A 16188-nucleotide genomic window follows, 5' to 3' on the forward strand; every position below is an offset into this window, starting at 1 on the left:
AGGAGAGTTTCTAAGAAAACCCTGCATTGTACCACCCACTCCCTCGCATTCCAGCTAGGTCGTTCTTAGCGCCTAAAAATAGACTCTGCTTTATAGAATTGTCTTCCAGATATATAACTCCTGTAGACAAAAGTCCCTCTACAGCTCCAGCATTATATATTAGGGCAGAGTGAGGGTGGGAACAAAGTGGCTGAAGGGCAATGGTGTGTTGGAGTTGTCTTGCACCAACTCGCAAGAGCCGTTTGTAACTTTTTTTCAGAATTTTGGGAGCCGGTTGTTAAAGTAGCATGGGGGAGGGGGAGAGAAAGGAATGCATTGCCCCCTTAGTCTACCCCTCCTGCCCCCCCCCCCCCAATTGCAGGTCTGGCTATGCCCGGAGAGAGATTCTGTTGTTAAAAATTTTCCAACACACCACTGGTGAAGGGCTACCGGTAGCAGGTGAATATCACTACTGTATGTACAGTGGCTGGAAGTCAACGTATTACATGCATATTCAATGCTGCTGAATACACATTTATTTTTAAATGCCACAGTTGATGATTAAAACAAGGTGCTGCTTGTCACCACTGAATATGACTGATTATTAGGGTGAGAACATAAAAATAGCCATACTGGGTCAGGCCAATGGTCCATCTAGCCCAGTATTTTGCTTCCAACAGTGGCCAATACAGATCACAAGTACCTGATGGAAACCGAAATGGTAGCAACATTCCATGTTACCAATCCCAGGACAAGCAGTGGCTTCCCCAGGTCTATCTCAATTCTACGTCACTTTATGGAGCAGTGCCAAAACTGATCCCAGGCAATGAAGAACTGTGGATAAAGTGACCTGCATATTATATCTTCTTATCTTAATATTCCATTTAATCTGCATTTTAAAGTATGAGCATGCTGCTTGAAACCATTGTGCTAAGGGCCCTGTTTACTAAGCCGTGCTGTAGGCAAGCTAACTTTTTAGCGTGCGCTAACAGTAGAGACACCCATTATATTCCTATGGGTGCCTCTAGCATTAGCGAGCGCAAAAAAAGCGATCGCAGCTTAGTAAACAGGGCCCTTAGAGTCTTAGGGTTGTCAACAAAATAGTCAATTGACTTGTCTTCAGATTACTTTGGATGATGTTGAACTGCTGATCTCTGTTTTTTTTCCCCCTTGGCTTATTTATCCTGTAGGTCTGTGTGAAAAGAGATATCTTCCCCTTGCTGTGGAGAAGAACTTGAAGACTCAGTGGCCCTTTCAGGAGCAGCAAATACTCAAGGATCAATTGCAGAAAAAATTTAAGAATACTACTATTTCAAGTAAGATATCCATACAAATCAAACTGGAATTGTTTTTATGTTCCTAACTAAAATTGCTGGATGTTGTAATCATTCTAGCACCCCAGGTTTTTTTTATTTGGATTTTGCTCACACCTTTTTCAGTAGTGGCTCAAGGTGAGTTACATTCAGGTACACTGGGTATTTCTCTGTCCCTGGAGGGATCACAATCTAATTTTGTACCTGAGATAATAGATGGCTAAGTGATTTGTCCAAGATCACAAGGAGCAGCAGTAGGACTCGAACCAACCACCTCGGGTTATCAAGAGTGCTCTAAACACTAGACTACTTCTCCACTCCAGGTTGATTAGTAGCTTCCAGATCTCTGGTTCCATATTTTACATATACAAAGTGTTAATTTTGTGGTTATACTGCTTTGTGTATAGGTACGCATATGCACACACGGCTTTGAATTTGACTCTGAAGTACTTCAGAATATTACGCCTCGCCTCAACTCAAATCAGGTCACATGACATTCTGCAAGGAAACACCATGATTGGTTGCATTAATGGCATATTGCCCTATTCCATAACATTTCTGCCTTACTGATGTTTTAGTACCAGGAAAATTCCCTTTCTCCCGTCAAGCATGTAACCAGCATTCTATTCTGATTCATTTTCCAGGAAGCACAGTGGACTTGCTGTACAGTTTTGCAAATTGTTCTGGTCTGTCTCTGATTTTTGGCCTGAATGCTTTACTCCGGAAGGGGAACTCCCAGTGGGACAGTTCAAATGCTAAATTACTGTTAAATTATTGTGCTTCAAAGCAATACAACTTATCTTGGGAGCTAGGCAACGGTGAGTACACTAAAAAAGGTTCCAGTGAATGTAATGCTTGCGAAGGAGTCAAAGCATACTGTTTATCTATAGCTGTAGCCAGTGGTAAATTTTTAACACTGGGCTCTCTCTCTGGGTGTAGCTAGCCCTGCAATTTTGGGGAGGGGCAGTGGTAGACTGGGAGGGGGGTCAACACATACCCCCCCCCCATGCAGGTGCGATAGGCATACCTTTGCTGGTAGGAATGCTGAGCCTCACCAGCCAAATAAAGGAAATGCCAACACTCCCAAAGCCCCCTTTGACCTCTCCCAAATAGTTCCACCATTCCAGCATCTTCCTCCCTTCTCCCTTCTAGCCCAGCACCTGCTCCCTCTTTCTCCCCTCCCCACTCTTGTAACTTGACATCTCCCTGTCCCATCCACTCCCCCCCCCCCCCCAGCATCTTCCTGTCCCTTCTCTCTTCCCTCCTGCCCCATCCCCTGTGGTCCATCATTTCTCCCTATCTTCTCTCCCGCCAGTTGTCCAGCATCCCTTCTGTCCCTGGATTCAACATCTTCCTCTTTCTCCCTGCTCTCTCCTGTGTATATCTCTTCCTCCCTCTCCTGCACCCCCATGTCCAATCTCTCTTCCCTCCTTTTTCGAAAATGACTACATTTGCTATTTGGATTTGGGATGTTTAGCGCAAAACATCCAAATCTGACTTAAGACTTCATATCGAAAATACCCTTCTTTATTGCTGTTGCCTTTTTGTGATTCTGATGCACAGTACATTGAACACTTTATGCATCATTTAAGTATACACTGGTCCTTTTTGTAGGAAGCATTTGAATTTGCAATACAGCACCATTAGTTAAGGTTATATTACATTTTCCTTGGGTAGATCATGTCCTATATGTTTGTATTTCAAGTGTGACTTTTTTGTCTACTGTTCTACACTCACTGAGTTTTACATTTTTTATAGTTATCACCGTGCATTCGCACAACTTTGTCACACACGAAGCACAACTCAAAATACTATTGTTTACATAATTGTGATCCATTTTGGTGGGATATAATGATGGCATATTTCCTTTTTTCTCTAAGGTAGCCAGACACACACTGTAATTGTCGAATAGTATTGTTTATCTTCACTTAGTCTTCTATTATTGTTTCACTCATTTTAGCTTTTAGTTCTGTATTATCTTTCCTCCTTCATGGCTTATTCTGCTCACATACAACTTACTATGTTTATTTTCCTTTACACCTCTGTTACACGTCACAGCAGTTCAGTTTGGGTGCCACATCGGGCATTTAAACTTCACTTGCATGTGCAGCCATTCTAATTTGCATACGAAATGTTGCCGGATTTCTCCCGCAGCAGGAACATGGTTGATTGTCTCACTTTCTGCTTTTTTTGTCAAGTGCCAGGTAACCTTTACTTTTCATGTTTTGGAATTTAGTGGTCACAATATTTAAAGGTTCTGTTTTCTCTGACTTTAGTTGCTTTTATCGCTATTCACCTTCACGGTTCTGTTTGGTTAGTTTCTCTTCACTATACATTTTCTCGCCTCGATTCATTTATATTTTAATTAGAGAGGTGTGGTAGCCGTGTTAGTCCACTCTTAAAGGTGCTTTGATGTCCCCATTCATACCCCCACCCTCCCACTCTGTCAGACAGTCAAAGTAATGCTGATATTTCTGGTGTGGAGAGGTAGATCTGGGAGTCATCAGCGTAAAGATGATATTGAAAACCATGGGATGAGATCAGAGTACCAAGGAAAGAAGTATAGATGGAGAAAAGAAGAGGTCCCAAGACAGATCTCTGAGGTACACCAACTGACAGTGGGATAGAAGTAGAGGAGGATCCACTAGAGTATACACTAAAGGTATGCTGGGAGAGATAAGAAGAAAACCAGGAAAGAACAGAGCCCTGAAATCCAATTGAGGACAGCGTATCAAGGAGTAGGCTGTGAGTGTCAAAAGCAGCAGATAGATCGAGAAGGATGAGGATAGAATAGAGACCTTTGGATTTGGCTAGGAACAGATCATTGGAGACTTTAGCAAGCACTGTTTCAGTTGAATGAAGGGGGCGAAAGCCAGATTGAAGTGGATCAAGAATAGCTTGAGAGGAAAGAAAGTCAAGGCAACGGCGGTGAACAGCACGTTCAAGTATCTTGGATAGGAAAGGGAGGAGGGAGATGGGAGATTTGACTCATGGTTATGTCGAGTCTGTTAGACGATCGGTTTTGCTTACAAGAGTTAAGGTTCCATTTTTTAATCTTTTGGAATCCTCATCTTCTTTGTCACCTCACTTTCTTTGTTTGTTACTAAAATAGTTTACCCCATACACATTTTCTCTTTCCTAAGCCCATCTCCCCCCACACATTCTCTGTCCCTGTTCCCCACCTCCTACCCCAGCACTTTCTCCTCCACTTCCAATCCAGCTACTTCTAATCCCCATCCCATCTCCACCAGTCAGCCTTCACTGTCCTGTCTCCACTTCCAACCTCTGCAACCTGGAGGAGAGGGAGGAAGAGATATGCACAGGAGAGAGCAGGGAGAAAGAGGAAGATGTTGGATCCAGGGACAGAAGGGAGTGAGGGAAAGATGCTGGACAACTGGCGGGAGAGAAGATAGGGAGAAATGATGGACCACAGGGGATGGGGCAGGAGGGAAGAGAGAAGGGACAGGAAGATGCTGGGGGGGGGGGGAGTGGATGGGACAGGGAGATGTCAAGTTACAAGAGTGGGGAGGGGAGAAAGAGGGAGCAGGTGCTGGGCTAGAAGGGAGAAGGGAGGAAGATGCTGGAATGGTGGAACTATTTGGGAGAGGTCAAAGGGGGCTTTGGGAGTGTTGGCATTTCCTTTATTTGGCTGGTGAGGCTCAGCATTCCTATCAGCAAAGGCAGCAACAGAATAACTGATATGGATGCGGTGTCGTTAAAGGGTAAAGGGTCATGGATTTGACTCATGGAGAGAAAGAAAGAGTCAGAGGGCCACACTTAGGATAGAAAACCTTGCAATGAATAACTGCTGTAGGAGCTGATGAGACAATGTTTACAGGAGGTACATGTCCAGCTCCTGGTGAAGATGTAGCTTTTAGGGGTCCTGACTACACTAAAATCACATATCAGAGAGCAGGACCAGTGTTGGGGGGAGGAGGGGAATTCTGGGTCAGCATGTCTTTTTTCCACCTCATCCCACATCTCCCTCACTTTCCCGATCTATCTTTAAAATGCATTTTTCTTCGCAGGGGGTTGTTGGCGCAACAGTGTTTCTGATATGCTGCCTGTGGCCTCCTCAACACTTTCCCTTGGCCAAGGTCCACCCAGGTGGAAACAGGAAATTCCTTCGTGGGGGGGGGGGGGGGGGCAGATCATGACAGAAGAAAAGTGCTGAGGATGCCGCAGGCAGCATATCGAAATTGCTGCTGAGCTGGCAACACCCCTGCGAAGGAAAATGCATTTTAAATTTAGACCGGGAAGATGAGAGAGACCTGGGGCAGTGGTGGAGAGACGAGGAAGACATGCCAGTCTATAGGGGCCCTTTGGAGCAGCTGTTTTTGATGTAGATTGTGGGTAGGGGATTCAAAGAGGGGAAAATGCTGGACCAGGGGTAGGGGGGAGGTGAAGGGGAAGAACTGATGGGCCTGGAAACAGAGGAGAGGGAGAGAGATGGTGGACAATGGGATGGAGGGAAGGAAGAGAAAGGGATAGAAGTTGGGGAGAGGGTATGGAGGGAGGAGAGAGAGAGATACTGGATGGGACAGCAGTTGGGAAGAAAAAGGGAGATATTGTGGACCTGGGGGTGTAGGGGAGGGAGGGCGAGAGAGATGCTAGATAGAAGGGCAGTTGGGAAGAGCAAAGGAGAGTTGCTGGACCTGGGGGTGGCGAGGAAGGGAGAGATGCTGGAGGGCAATCTAGAAGAAAGAGAGAAAAACTGGACCTGCAGATGGGCATGAGGGAGGGAAGAGAGAGGAAGAAATGTTGGGTCTGGAGTGGAAGGGAGGGAGAGATGCTGAACAATGGGATGGAGGGAGGAAACAGATACTACATCAAGGAAGAGGGATGAAGAACAGAAAAGAGAGGGAGTAATGTTGGACCATGGGGGTGGGGCGAGAGAATGGGAGAGATGGACCTATGGGAGGGGGCAGCAGTAGGGAAGAGAGGTAGTGGAGGGAAAGGGACAGGGAGATGTCAGGCAGTGAGAGTGGGGTGGGCTACAAGAGTAGACAGAGGGAGAGGAGATTCTGGAAATGGTGGAACCATGTGGGAGAGGTCAAAATGGGGGTGGTAAAAAGATGAGTGAGAGGAAAATAGTGAGTACAGAGGTAGAGGTAGAAATGTGGTAATGAAGAGTAGATGGAAGGAAATAGGAGGCTGGGAAAGGAAGGAAATGGGAGAACTATGGACCGAGAAAAGAACGGAAAATTGATAAGCAGCTGAAAATGTAAAAAGGAGAAAGGTGAGGAGAGAGGGTAAAATTTGAGTAGAGGCAGAAAAGAAAAAAAAAGGGAGGAAATAACTGAAAGGGAAACATCAATATGTTAGAGACAGGTGTAGTGAAGGAATGGAGCAAGAGAGAAGAGAGGGGAAAACAAAAATGGACAGCAGACACTGGAAAGAGAATTAGCAGAAGACAAAAAAGAAATCAGAAAAGAGAACCTGGGACCAAGAAGATGGAAAAACAAAATGTCTAGAAAACAAAGGTAAAAAAAAAAAAAAGTTGTATGTGAATTTATTAATTGGAATATGTTAGCTTTGGGATATGTGCATCATAGATGTTTTTGTATTCTATTCAGTGGTGTAGCCAGATGACTGATTTAGGGGAGGGGGCTTGAGCCCAAAATGGTTGGGCACCAAATTTTCTCCCCTCCCAAATGCAAAATATGAATAGCTGAGCTGTTGGGGATCCCCAAGCCCCACCAACTGAAGACCTCTCCTCCTCTGATCCAGCAGCCAGAAATCTTCAAGTTCTGCAGCTGGTGGCAGTATCCCTGAGCTGCCACTGGCACCCCCCCCCCCCCCAAGTATGTTCAATTTTCATGCATGTGTGAAAGCTGAGCAGAGGTGGGGGGTCAGCAACAGCTCTGAAATATTGCTGATTGCTGGACCTGAGGAGGGGGAGGAGGTGGTTGTCAGCTGGTAAGGCTTAGGGATCCCCACCAGCCACAGCAAGGGAGATGTTAATTTTGAGGGCCTAAGCCCACAGTGGGGGGTCCAGCTCTCCTCCTGTCATGGTTATGTCACTGATTGTGTTCAGTACAAAATAAAGTGCATTTTCCAGTGTTGCAGTACTTGCCGAGTTTAAGTTCTTGGGTTGCCGGTTCAGTTTTGGTGGTCTTATTTCTGTTTCTAATTTGAGATCCCTTGCTCTATATTTGGTGAAGGTCTGTCTGTGTTTTGTGTGTGAAGAAGTCATTTAAAGTTGTTTTATGTGTGGTAGTAATGGCGGGTGGGGAGATCAAGAGAGGGAGCAGGTAGGAGAGGGGATGGAGTGGGGGGCTCCCTTCTCAATTTCTGCCCTGGGTTCCTGTTTGTCTAACACCAGTCCTGTCAGAGAGAATATGGTCACCTGGCCATTGAGTGCTTTCAGCCATAATGTACTGTACCATCTGACCAACCACTCTGAAAATCGCTGCTTTAGATGATCAGAAACTGTCTCCCTCAACAATTGCTTACATAGCATATATTACAGTGTTGCCTCTGTGGCATCTGATTATTTTACTGCAGCTGCTCAGAACTGACTGCATTGCAAAAGACTCACTACAGATGCCCTTACCAGGGCCATCATACTACCTGTGGCACTGCCCTACCAACTAAGAGACCACCCTACTTGTGCTAGACTGTTGGCTTGACCTGACTTGATAGTGTTGCCTGGCTGTGCCTCCAACTGTAACATAGCCAGATCAGGAAGCAACGATATATATCATAGAAAACTTTCTTTACTTTTTCAAAGTGAATGATGGTTCTTTAAACAAAGTAGGTGTATATAAAATGAGTACTTAAAGTTCTCACCACAGGTTTAACATATTTTGGGTTCCAAAGGCATCTCCATCTGTCAGCAGCCTTAGACACACTGAAACCCAGGGCAAAGACAGGACTGGGCCCATCCAATGCTGAGTGTTCTGAAGCTCTGCCTCAGTGACATCACTCAGTTTCACCCAGGGGGGCCCTTTGGTGCTGGGATCCTGTGTACCTGCTCTGCTCAGTGATCCACATTAGCACTGGCTGGTGTCTCAAGGAGCCATGCTATACTCTTGTAATCGTAATGTTTACAAAGTAATTCCCTTTCTCCGAGGACAAGCAGGCTGCTTGTTCTCACTGATGGGTGACATCCACGGCAGCCCCTCCAATCGGAATCTTCACTAGCAAAGTCCTTTGCTAGCTCTCGCGCGCCCGCGCGCACCGCGCATGCGCGGCCGTCTTCCCGCCCGAAACCGGCTCGAGCCGGCCAGTCTTCTTTCGTCCGCACTCGGTACGGCTGTGTTTTTGCCGTGTCAAGCCCCGGAGAGTCGACCTCGCGCGTCCGTTGTTTTAATCGACGTGTTTTTTCTTCGGAAAAGTTCTAATTTCGTGCGGAAAGTGCTCCGAAAACCCCCTTGGGTTTCGTTTGCCCCTTCCTATATTTCCAGTCTTTGCCCCGGTAAGTTTTCTTTCGTCGTCGGGGTAGGCCTCTTTTAGGCCTCGGTCGAGATTTTTCTCCCTCAAAGTTTTGGTGCTCAAATTCGTCATTTCGGATTTTGATTTCGCCGGCGTGATTTTTCCGCCCATGACATCGAAGCCTTCCAGCGGCTTCAAGAAGTGCACCCAGTGCGCCCGGGTAATCTCGCTCACTGATAGGCACTCTTCGTGTCTTCAGTGTCTGGGGGCCGAGCACCGTCCTCAGAACTGTAGTCTGTGTTCCCTGTTACAAAGGCGGACTCAGGTAGCGAGATTGGCCCAGTGGAACGTTTTGTTCTCGGGCTCTTCGTCGGCATCGGCACCGGGGTCATCGAGTGCATCGACGTCATCAGCGTCCAGACCTTCATCCTCGGCCGCCAGTGCATCGAGTGCATCGAGGCATCGGCCCTCTGCATCGGCGCCGAGACATCGGATAGCTGCATCGACGTCGGTGGTACCGGGACCTCGTCTCCTGATGTCGTCGGACGGTGGTGCATCGTCAGGAGTGCAGGTGAGGGCTGTCCATTCCCCTGCTGGTGGCGGTGAGCCTTCGGGTGGGTCTCCCCCTACCCTGAGGGCTCCTGCGGTACAGCCCCCCCCCCCCCGGGATCGACCTGCTTCGACCTCGGCCCCGAGGAAGCGACGGATGGATTCTACGTCCTCCTCATCGGTGCCGGGGAGCTCCGGTGACATGCTTCGGAAGAAGTCTAAGAAGCATCGACACCGGTCTCCTCCCCGCGTCGGCACCGAGAGCTCTGGGTCGCCGAGGGAGTCGGCACCCAGCAGGCATCGGCACCGAGAGGACCGCTCACCCTCTGTTCAGGAGGTGTCGATGCGCTCCTCTCTGGACAGCCCGGAACAGCCTCCACGCCCGGAACAGGTTCTGACGTCGACGCCTGCATCGGCCTCCATGCCTTTCTCTGCAGCCGCTCTGAACGAGAGCCTCCGGGCCGTTCTCCCAGAGATTCTGGGAGAGCTGTTGCGCCCTACCCCTCCGGTACCGGCGGTGCTTGCGCCTCCGGTATCGTCGAGCGTGGCGCCGGCTGGCCCATCGCCTGGGGTGAGGTCCCCGACGTCGGTACCGCGTGCGGTGCCGACTGCGGCCACCTCCCAGGAAGGCTCCCCGACTACGTCGGCGGAGGGAGCTTCGCCGATGCGGGCCAGGGAGTCTACCTCTCGACGCCCCCATCGTGGACGTGGCTCCACTGAGTCGAGCCGGGCGAGGTTGCAGACACAGGTCCGTGAACATATGTCTGACACCGAGGGTGAGGCCTCGTGGGAAGAGGAAGAAGACCCCAGATATTTCTCTGACGAGGAGTCTGAGGGTCTTCCTTCCGATCCTACTCCCTCTCCTGAAAGACAGCTTTCTCCTCCTGAGAGTCTGTCTTTCGCTTCCTTTGTCCGGGAGATGTCTACGGCCATCCCCTTCCCGGTGGTTGTGGAGGACGAGCCCAGGGCTGAAATGTTTGAGCTCCTGGACTACCCTTCTCCACCTAAGGAAGCGTCCACTGTTCCCTTGCACCATGTCCTAAAAAAGACATTGCTTGCGAACTGGACCAAGCCACTAAGTAATCCCCACATCCCCAAGAAGATCGAGTCCCAGTACCGGATCCATGGGGACCCAGAGCTGATGCGCACTCAGTTGCCTCATGACTCTGGAGTTGTGGATCTGGCCCTAAAGAAGGCTAAGAGTTCTAGGGAGCATGCTTCGGCGCCCCCGGGCAAAGACTCTAGAACCTTAGACTCCTTTGGGAGGAAGGCCTACCATTCCTCTATGCTCGTGGCCAAAATCCAGTCTTACCAGCTCTACACGAGCATACACATGCGGAACAATGTGCGGCAGTTGGCGGGCTTGGTTGATGCTCTCCCCCCTGAGCAAGCCAAGCCTTTTCAGGAGGTGGTCAGGCAGCTGAAGGCGTGCAGAAAATTCCTGGCCAGAGGGGTGTATGACACCTTTGATGTTGCGTCCAGGGCCGCTGCTCAAGGTGTGGTGATGCGCAGGCTCTCATGGCTGCGTGCCTCCGACCTAGAGAATAGACTCCAGCAGCGGATTGCGGACTCGCCTTGCCGTGCGGACAATATTTTTGGAGAGAAGGTCGAGCAGGTGGTAGAGCATCTCCACCAGCGGGATACCGCATTCGACAAGTTCTCCCGCCGGCAGCCTTCAGCATCTACCTCTACAGGTAGAAGATTTTTTGGGGGAAGGAGGACTGTTCCCTACTCTTCTGGCAAGCGTAGGTACAATCCTCCTTCTCGACAGCCTGCGGCCCAGGCTAAGCCCCAGCGCGCTCGCTCTCGTCAGCAGCGTGCGCCTCAGCAAGGCCCCGCGGCTCCCCAGCAAAAGCAAGGGGCGAGCTTTTGACTGGCTCCAGCAGAGCATAGCCGACATCCAAGTGTCAGTGCCGGGCGACCTGCCGGTCGGGGGGAGGTTGAAAGCTTTTCACCAAAGGTGGCCTCTCATAACCTCCGATCAGTGGGTTCTGCAAATAGTCCGGCAAGGATACACCCTCAATTTGGCCTCAAAACCTCCAAATTGTCCACCGGGAGCTCAGTCTTACAGCTTCCAGCACAAGCAGGTACTTGCAGAGGAACTCTCCGCCCTTCTCAGCGCCAATGCGGTCGAGCCCGTGCCATCCGGGCAAGAAGGGCTGGGATTCTATTCCAGGTACTTCCTTGTGGAAAAGAAAACAGGGGGGATGCGTCCCATCCTAGACCTAAGGGCCCTGAACAAATATCTCGTAAAAGAAAAGTTCAGGATGCTTTCCCTGGGCACCCTCCTTCCCATGATTCAGGAAAACGATTGGCTATGCTCTCTGGACTTGAAGGATGCCTATACACACATCCCGATACTGCCAGCTCACAGACAGTATCTGCGATTTCAGCTGGGCACACGTCACTTCCAGTACTGTGTGCTACCCTTTGGGCTCGCCTCTGCGCCCAGGGTGTTCACAAAGTGCTTGGCTGTAGTAGCAGCAGCACTTCGCAGGCTGGGGGTGCACGTGTTCCCATATCTCGACGATTGGCTGGTGAAGAACACGTCCGAGGCAGGAGCCCTGCAGTCCATGCAGATGACTATTCGCCTCCTGGAGCTACTGGGGTTTGTGATAAATTACCCAAAGTCCCATCTTCTCCCAGCACAGAGACTCGAATTCATAGGAGCTCTGCTGGATTCTCGGACGGCTCGCGCCTATCTCCCAGAGGCGAGAGCCAACAACTTGTTGTCCCTCGTCTCGCGGGTGCGAGCGTCCCAGCAGATCACAGCTCGGCAGATGTTGAGATTGCTGAGCCACATGGCCTCCACAGTTCATGTGACTCCCATGGCCCGCCTTCACATGAGATCTGCTCAATGGACCCTAGCTTCCCAGTGGTTTCAGGCTGCTGGGGATCTAGAAGACGTGATCCACCTGTCCACGAGTTTTCTCGAATCCCTGTTTTGGTGGACGATTTGGTCCAATTTGACTCTGGGACGTCCTTTCCAAATTCCTCAGCCACAAAAAGTGCTGACCACGGATGCGTCTCTCCTGGGATGGGGAGCTCATGTCGATGGGCTTCACACCCAAGGAAGCTGGTCCCTCCAGGAACGCGATCTACAGATCAATCTCCTGGAGTTGCGAGCGATCTGGAACGCTCTGAAGGCTTTCAGAGATCGGCTGTCCCACCAAATTATCCAAATTCAGACAGACAACCAGGTTGCCATGTATTACGTCAACAAGCAGGGGGGCACCGGATCTCGCCCCCTGTGTCAGGAAGCCGTCAGCATGTGGCTCTGGGCTCGCCGTCACGGCATGGTGCTCCAAGCCACATATCTGGCAGGCGTAAACAACAGTCTGGCCGACAGACTGAGCAGGATTATGCAACCTCACGAGTGGTCGCTCAACTCCCGAGTGGTGCGCCAGATCTTCCAAGCGTGGGGCACCCCCTTGGTGGATCTCTTCGCATCTCGAGCAAACCACAAAGTCCCTCAGTTCTGTTCCAGGCTTCAGGCCCACGGCAGACTGGCATCGGATGCCTTCCTCCTGGATTGGGGGGAGGGCCTGCTGTATGCTTATCCTCCCATTCCTCTGGTGGGGAAGACTTTGTTGAAACTCAAGCAAGACCGAGGCACCATGATTCTGATTGCTCCTTTTTGGCCGCGTCAGATCTGGTTCCCTCTTCTTCTGGAGTTATCCTCCGAAGAACCCTGGAGATTGGAGTGTTTTCCGACCCTCATCACGCAGGACGAAGGGGCTCTTCTGCATCCCAGCCTCCGGTCCCTGGCTCTCACGGCCTGGATGTTGAGAGCGTAGACTTTGCCTCTTTGGGTCTGTCAGAGGGTGTCTCCCGCATCTTGCTTGCTTCCAGGAAAGATTCTACTAAGAGGAGTTACTTCTTTCTATGGAGGAGGTTTGCCGTCTGGTGTGACAGCAAGGCCCTAGATCCTCGCTCTTGTCCTACACAGACCCTGCTTGAATACCTTCTGCACTTGTCTGAGTCTGGTCTCAAGACCAACTCTGTAAGGGTTCACCTTAGTGCAATCAGTGCATACCATTACCGTGTGGAAGGTAAGCCGATCTCAGGACAGCCTTTAGTTGTTCGCTTCATGAGAGGTTTGCTTTTGTCAAAGCCCCCTGTCAAGCCTCCTACAGTGTCATGGGATCTCAATGTCGTTCTCACCCAGCTGATGAAACCTCCTTTTGAGCCACTGAATTCCTGCCATCTGAAGTACTTGACCTGGAAGGTCATTTTCTTGGTGGCAGTTACTTCAGCTCGTAGAGTCAGTGAGCTTCAGGCCCTGGTAGCCCAGGCCCCTTACACCAAATTTCATCATAACAGAGTAGTCCTCCGCACTCACCCTAAGTTCTTGCCAAAGGTCGTGTCGGAGTTCCATCTGAACCAGTCAATTGTCTTGCCAACATTCTTTCCCCGTCCTCATTCCTGCCCTGCTGAACGTCAGCTGCACACATTGGACTGCAAGAGAGCATTGGCCTTCTACCTGGAGCGGACACAGCCCAACAGACAGTCCGCCCAATTGTTTGTTTCTTTTGATCCCAATAGGAGGGGAGTGGCTGTAGGGAAACGCACCATATCCAATTGGCTAGCAGATTGCATTTCCTTCACTTACGCCCAGGCGGGGCTGACTCTTGAGGGTCATGTCACGGCTCATAATGTTAGAGCCATGGCTGCGTCGGTAGCCCACTTGAAGTCAGCTTCAATTGAAGAAATTTGCAAAGCTGCGACGTGGTCATCTGTCCACACATTCACATCTCATTACTGCCTGCAGCAGGATACCCGACGCGACAGTCGGTTCGGGCAGTCAGTTCTTCAGAACCTGTTTGGGCTTTAGGATCCAACTCCACCCCCCGAGGGCCCTGTTTGTTCTGTTCCAGGCTACACTCTCAGTTAGTTGGTAAATTTTTTAGGTCAATCTCAGTTATGTCCTCGCCGTTGCGAGGCCCAATTGACCATGGTTGTTGTTTTGAGTGAGCCTGGGGGCTAGGGATACCCCATCAGTGAGAACAAGCAGCCTGCTTGTCCTCGGAGAAAGCGAATGCTACATACCTGTAGAAGGTATTCTCCGAGGACAGCAGGCTGATTGTTCTCACAAACCCGCCCGCCTCCCCTTTGGAGTTGAGTCTTCCCTTGTATCTCTTTTGCTACATACGAGACTGGCCGGCTCGAGCCGGTTTCGGGCGGGAAGACGGCCGCGCATGCGCGGTGCACGCGGGCGCGCGAGAGCTAGCAAAGGACTTTGCTAGTGAAGATTCCGATTGGAGGGGCTGCCGTGGACGTCACCCATCAGTGAGAACAATCAGCCTGCTGTCCTCGGAGAATACCTTCTACAGGTATGTAGCATTCGCTTTAGACACCCACATTGCTTGAACCTACCATGCTATGGGTCTTAAGGTTGGTAGCACAACTTAACTGTTTTCTTACAATTACTTGGGAAGAAATTGAACCACAGATCAGGTCATCCGGTCTGTTTCCTAATCCATCCTTCCCTTCTGTATAGGAATGTTCAGTTTTATCATTTTTCATTTATTTCATTCGTGCTAGACTGCTTCATTTGCGATACAAGTCAAAGCAGTTCACAAAATGAATATAAGCAGAAAAAACTCCATAATGGTAATAGAGAAGCAGATAAAACACAAGTTATGTATTCATACTCTGAAACAGAGATCTCTGTCTCTCTGTCTCCAATGGTGGGCCTTTCAAAAAGAACCAAGACTTTTTCATACTTTATTTCAGAAAACCAAGAACTAATGCAAAACTAGAGTTTCTCATCTTTAGCCTCTCTTCTTCCTTCCCTTCCAGGATCCCAGAATAGATGTATTCTTTGGTCAGGATTCTGGTAATTACTCACTGTTAACAGTACTTTGTGGTTTACAATCAGTTTCCACATTTCACATTGTAAATCAGTGCAAGTGCTTTCACTGCAGACTTTTTATAGTTCTTGCTGTTCATTTTAGAGCCCAACAGTTTCAGGAAGAAAGCAGGCATCTACATTGATGGTAGCCAGCTTGGCCAAGACTTTGTTCAACTTCATAAGCTTCTGAGCAGCTACAGTATCTTTAGATCTTCTGGCCTCTATGGTCCCGATGTTGGGCAACCTCGAAAGAAAACTCAAAAGCTTCTACAGAGGTAAAACAATTTTTCCATTTCCAAAATAGTTCTGGATGTACTCCATCACATTGGCCAGTTCAGTGTCCAAGGTCCACAGTAGATGTCTAGTTTTCTGGCGTCAGCTCGTGTTTTACACACGTGCTGAGGCCCCCTTTTACCACAGCTGGTAAAAGGGAAGTCTCGCTTTCCTACAGGAAATGGCCAGGTGGCAAGCAAAGCAATTGCCGTGCGGCCATTTCGGGGAGGGGGAGACACCTTACCTCCACCCATTGAGGTGGCAGTAAGGGCTCTCGCGTTAACCCGTTGGTAACCGAGCTGCACTGGAAATGACGGCGTGCTAGGGCTGGGAAGTACCACCGGGCTGCTGCGGTAGCCCGGCAGTACTTAATCCCGCATTGGGCTTACTACCGCTTAGTAAAAGGAGTCCTGAGACTTTTAGGGTAAAAATCATTTGTATCTGGCCATTCGTAGATGGGAGATAAAAATTGGTGATCTTTTCTAAATTACTGGAAAATGAAGTTATTTATATAGTTATGTATTTATGTGGCTTTAGCATACACCCTTTTCAGTAGTAGTTCAAGGTGAGTTACATTGTGTTACAGTAGTTATTTGACTGTCTCCGAAGAGCTTATAATATAAGGGACAGTTCTATAGCAGGGCCCTTCCCATTAGGTGTCCTGAGCACCATTACTATAATGGCTTTGAGCGCCAAGATGCTATGCTAGAATGCCAGCACGTCAGCATTGGCGCACTTAAGATAGATGGGAACTTTTATGCCAGATCAATGGCAGGCACAAATGGGTGTACTTAAGAGTTCCACGCTATCCCCTGGTTTCTATATAGCACATTTTAAGCTCCG

General features: G+C 49.3%; 1 protein-coding gene across 1 annotated transcript in view; it reads left to right on the forward strand.

The window, feature by feature from the left end:
• Positions 1–16188, forward strand: part of LOC115459306 (heparanase-like) — a 48947-nt gene that overhangs the window by 15168 nt on the left and 17591 nt on the right. The window contains exons 3-5 of the mRNA XM_030189152.1: positions 1170–1295; positions 1937–2110; positions 15176–15347. Of these exons, the coding sequence (XP_030045012.1) occupies positions 1170–1295; positions 1937–2110; positions 15176–15347 (472 nt within the window). The remainder of the gene's footprint in view (positions 1–1169; positions 1296–1936; positions 2111–15175; positions 15348–16188) is intronic.

Source organism: Microcaecilia unicolor, unplaced genomic scaffold (genome assembly GCF_901765095.1).
Source record: "Microcaecilia unicolor unplaced genomic scaffold, aMicUni1.1, whole genome shotgun sequence".
NCBI lineage: Eukaryota > Metazoa > Chordata > Amphibia > Gymnophiona > Siphonopidae > Microcaecilia > Microcaecilia unicolor.